Genomic DNA, 5,000 nt, shown 5'->3' with positions numbered 1-5,000 from the left:
AAGATCAAAATTATTCCCTTTCTTTGACCATAGTTAACCCTAACCCCTCCTCCCCACCCACACCCACCCTTCCCCCCAAAAAGTATTTGCTGGAAGTCAGTCCACTGGCCTTGCAATGTAAACTTCTGATAAATCAGTCCCGATCCTTAGGCCACAACAGGTCCTGGTTAGATCAAGGTCAAGAACATCCATGTGGGGGCATTCAAGAGAAGGCAGGTGTGTCTTCAGTGGGACAACTGCCTGCTGTCGGACGATTTCTTGCTAATATTCTTGAAGATCTTGGACTTTTCGACCCTTTTGGTTTTCTGGTAGCCGAATCCACCACCTCCTCCTCGCTTTTTATGTTTGCCTTCATTGCTGTTCACGTTCAGATCAACAAAAGGAGGCACCTTAAAACCAAATGACAGAGCCACCTGAGGCAAATTTAAATTATTAACATTAAAGATTTGTTTCAGAGAGTTGAGAATCATATGCCCGAATATATGACTTGTATGCTTCCTGGGCGGACTTATGAAGGAAGTAGTTCTTTTCAATAAGTTTTTCAAGCTGAGACTGAATATTGGAGATTTTGGACCAGGAAAACTCAAATTCACTTAGTGGAACCTTGGATTGCTTCAAGTTACGCAGGAAACCCAATTCTTCTGGATGCAAAATGAGCAAGGCATGCCCTCTTCCATTCAAGCCCCTGGCTGTTCGGCCCACACGATGAATATACTCCTTCGGGTCATCTGGAGGGTCGTACTGCACAATCCAATCGACTTCGGGAATGTCCAGTCCCCGCGCAGCCACGTCTGTGCACAATAAGGTCCCCGAATCTGCATTGCAGAACTGAAAAAACGTGGTTGTTCGCTTATTTTGCTTCTGATTCCCATGAATGGCCAAGACAGGCAAGTCAATGTAGTTCAGCAACTCATAGTGGTATTTGACAGACATGCAGGACGAAAAGAACACCATCAGTTTCTTCTTTCGGTTCTTCTTCAGGAAGGTAAACAGCAGAAGGAATCTTTTTTCAGAGGGACAGACAACGTAGCCCTGCTCAAGACCATCCACAGTTGCATTGGCTTTATCATCATCAACACCGCCACACAAAGGCTCCTTTTTCAGAGAAATCCTCGCCAGGTCTTCAACCTTTCGAGTTTGAGTGGCAGAAAAAAGCATGGTCTGTCTGCGTACTGGCAGAAGTTTAATAATCTGCTTTAACTCCTCTTCAAATCCAACATCCAAGATACGATCAGCTTCATCAATGACCAGGCACTGTAGGTTTTTATACATAAACCCTGGAGTACTCTGCATATGGTCCAGGAGGCGGCCTGGTGTAGCTACAACGATGTTGATCCCGTTAGCAAGTTTCTGTGCTTCCGCAGATCTGTTACTACCCCCCATGATCAGCCCATACGTGTGAACATGGTGTGTCATTAGCTCCTTCAGCACACCAAACGTCTGCATGGCCAGTTCCCTAGTGGGGGAGAGAATAAGAACTCCTGTTCCGTTCCTGGGCATGAATTTTAACTTAACAATGAGTTCAACTGCAGGGATGAGAAACGCGAGCGTTTTACCACTGCCTATTTTCGCAGCTGCCAGAAGATCCCTGCCTTCCAGAAGTGGTCTGATACTTTTATGCTGAATTTCAGTCATATTTGTAAAGCCCATTTCTTTAATGGACTTCAGAGTGCTTTCATTGACAAGATTAGCCAGTGAAGTAAATGAAGTATCTTCAAAAGCACCCGTCAGTCCCAGGGGCAGGCTGGGCAATTCACTATCCTCTTCGTCACCATCTGGCTGTTCCATTCTTGTTTCTGCTTCTGCCGGAGTCTGGATGTCACACTTTTTAGTCTCCTCGGTGTCTTCAGTTTTTGTCTTTTTTATATCAGGCCTGGCAGCACCCTCCATTTTCCTTTTCTTCTTCTTCTTTTTCAATTTTGCATTAGGAGCTTGTGTTGTTGCTTCCCCATTGGATGAAACAGCAGGTTTCTTGGGAGAGTTTTTAATTTTTACATTTTCCACTGTTTCTTTAGACACATTTCCATTTTGGGGTCCTGAGAAGCCCATCTTCATAGACGGTTTTAAGGATTTTCTATCTTTTTCATCTCCCACTGTTGGTTGTGGCACATCTCCATTCTGCCCTTCTGATATGCTCACACCTGCTGCCCCTGTAGCTTTAGGTTTCGTTGCGGCAATTTCTGATTCCGCTTCTCGATCTTCTTGCGCAGGAGTTTCATCGGCAGGTGAGACATGGCGGTGGCGGCACTCCTTCACACCGGCGCTGCTCCCGGGGTTCTCGGAGAGGGTTACTTCTTTAATAGGTGATTTTAAAATACAGGCAAAGAACCTAAATAAGTAATTTTCATGGAAAAATAATACAAACAGCAGTAAGCACATAAAAAAGAGGATACTCAACATCATTAGGCATTTGAGTAAGGCAAACCAAAATCCTAATGAGGTACCACTTAAGCCCACCTAACACTTCACATTTATAGTAGTAAAAAAAAAAAAAAATCTATCCATTAGTGTGTACACTAATGATGCACACGCCAGAATACAAGGCAAAAGTAATAGTAATGGTAAAGGCTATGTGTCATACTGGCTGAGCCATGATTCTCAGTGGTATGATAGTTATACAATGATGTAATTTGGCAATTATGTCACGATGTGCCTTGGCAGTTACATACTGATGGATGCAGTCATCATTTGTAATCTGATGTCATTTCCCAATTTTTTCTATAATACTGTGTTTTGCATAACAACCTGGTAGTTGGAACCTAACCATCAATAAGTGAGGAATGAGTGTGATCAAAAAGGCATGTAACAAATGCTGGTGAGATTGTGGTGAAATACAGCCATCTAAGTTAATGTCAGCTGAGAAGCACATCGGCCAGTGGGATCCAAAGGTTGCAAATAGTAAAACACAAGACAAGAGGAGGGAACCATATTAGAGCTTAAATTCTGAGCACCTGGTTAACAGAAAGCTATGCATGACAGTAAAAGTTCAAAAATCCATTTGTAGCATTCTCACATGGATTAAGCTTCTGAATAATACTCTCAGACAACTGAGCAGAATATGAATAGTCCTTGCTACTAGACAGAATACATTAGAAAGTGGATTAATGCTGATGTAGTTAGTTTAAAACTCAATACTTTTATCATTTGTTCTCCCTTGTGACTCATTTTAAATTTGTTCTAGCTTTTATTATTTTTTGATATCTTTTGAACTATCATTTTTCTGTGTTTTGTTACTGTTTTTGGTTTGGGTTTGTTTTTTGTTGGGGGGGTTGTTTTATTTATATGTAATCCAAGATAGACAGAAACAGTAACTGGATTAATAGTTTCTTTGGGTCAAGTTGTTGTGGGGAACTTGGAAACTAACATATCGAGTTGTTGGGGCTAGGGGGGAAATAGGAAGCTAAAAATAATAACTCCAAGAATGAACAAAATATTCTATAATTGACTGTGGTGATGATTGCACAGTTCTTTTTAATAAGTTTAAACCACCAAATTTTATGGTAAGGGAAGTGTATGTCAAAAAACTGTTAAAACATAACAAAAAGACCAGGGGGGAAAAAACCTTCACATAAACACCTGCTGGTGGAAATGCAAACTGACGCAGCTGCTTTCCAAGGGAAGCAGCAGTTCCTGAAGTGGTTAAATGCAGTATTACCATACAGTGCATAAGAAGCCTGGCACCTGCTCCCATAAAGATTGTTGTTGTTGGTCGGTGCCTGGCAGTCGGTTCTGACCCATCTCCACCCTATGCACAACAGAATCAGGGAAATGCTTTGGGGCTGTTCTAATCTGTTACATGCATGGTGAGTCATTGCAATCCACTTGATAGCACCTAACAACAATAAAAACTTGTATACAAACTTTCAAAGCAACATTAGAATAATAAAAAAGTGAAACCAATTTAAGTGCCATCTGATGAGCAGATGTGTAAAATGTGTGAATATCCACACAATAAAATATTATCTAATAATAAAAAAAGAGGTACAGATACATGCCACAACATCAATGAGGACTGCAAAGAAAGATGCCAGTCATGAAAGATCCTATATGATTCCATTTATACAAATGGTCCACAGGGGAATCCAGAGACAGGGAGTAGAATGGCAGTCACCTAGGTGGGAGCCTGGAAAACCGGAAGGTTACTGTTAACGAGTATAGGGTATCCTTTTGGGGTTACGTAATGTTCTAAAATTCTGGTGATGATTCCACGACTTTAGGAAAATACTATAATTCAATGAATTGTACACATCAAATGATTGTGTAGTTATTATGTGAACTAAAGCCCACTGGATTTATTTTATAAAGAATAGTCTTACTGACTTCCAATCCAGACAAGAATATATTAACAGAAACCGTATTTATGCTCCCGCCTAAAACAACTGAAATACATGAATGAAGAGCTTTTAAGACCTGGCAATCCTGCACTGAAGGACAGTGAGCTGAGAGAAGGGAAACAAACAAGGTGAACAATACACTTGCCTCAGTGTAGGCTACCAGAGCGACTGGACTGAGGAAATGAAGCCAAGAGTTCAGAGGCCAAGCGTTACAGGAAGGGGACTAAAGGAGAAAGTCACAACAGAGAGATTCCTGAAATGAGATGTGACCAGTGAATATGTGCATGGAAAATAGCTGAGGCTAAAGAAAAAGCTCCCGAAAGATGATGAGGAGGGAACAATCCTCAGAACTCACTAAGGCCAGGAATAGTTCCCATTCCCACATTGATGGTGGGAGTCTCACAGAGCAGACCCACAGCAAGTAGAGAGGCTGAGTTTGTTTGTCATCAAAATCTTCCCACAGAGGAAAAGGGCATTTATAGAGGTCTAGATAAAGACAAGTACATATGCAAATATATTTATATGCGGATGGGGAAATAGATCTACGAGCCTATATTTATAGGTTTAGTAATAAGGTAGCAGAAGGACATTGGGCCTCCACTCAAGTACTTCCTCAACGCAAGAATACTTTCTTCTATTAAAATGGCATTCTATGATGTTCACCTT

General features: G+C 41.3%; 2 protein-coding genes across 14 annotated transcripts in view; both read right to left on the bottom strand.

The window, feature by feature from the left end:
* Positions 1–5,000, bottom strand: part of ABI1 (abl interactor 1) — a 124,782-nt gene that overhangs the window by 68,611 nt on the left and 51,171 nt on the right. The window lies entirely within an intron of this gene.
* LOC101653937 (ATP-dependent RNA helicase DDX18-like) lies at positions 207–2,290 on the bottom strand. Its single transcript, XM_013008156.2, is given in 3 exon segments — positions 207–461; positions 463–2,147; positions 2,150–2,290. Coding segments are annotated over 3 exon segments (2,007 nt in total). The 5' UTR covers positions 2,235–2,290; the 3' UTR covers positions 207–224.

The sequence above is a fragment of the Echinops telfairi genome, unplaced genomic scaffold, assembly GCF_000313985.2.
Source record: "Echinops telfairi isolate 266 unplaced genomic scaffold, ASM31398v2 ScPeMD7_7461;HRSCAF=8499, whole genome shotgun sequence".
Classification (NCBI taxonomy): domain Eukaryota; kingdom Metazoa; phylum Chordata; class Mammalia; order Afrosoricida; family Tenrecidae; genus Echinops; species Echinops telfairi.
Note: the sequence above shows the minus strand (reverse complement) of the source record. Positions and strands in the feature narration are given on the sequence as shown.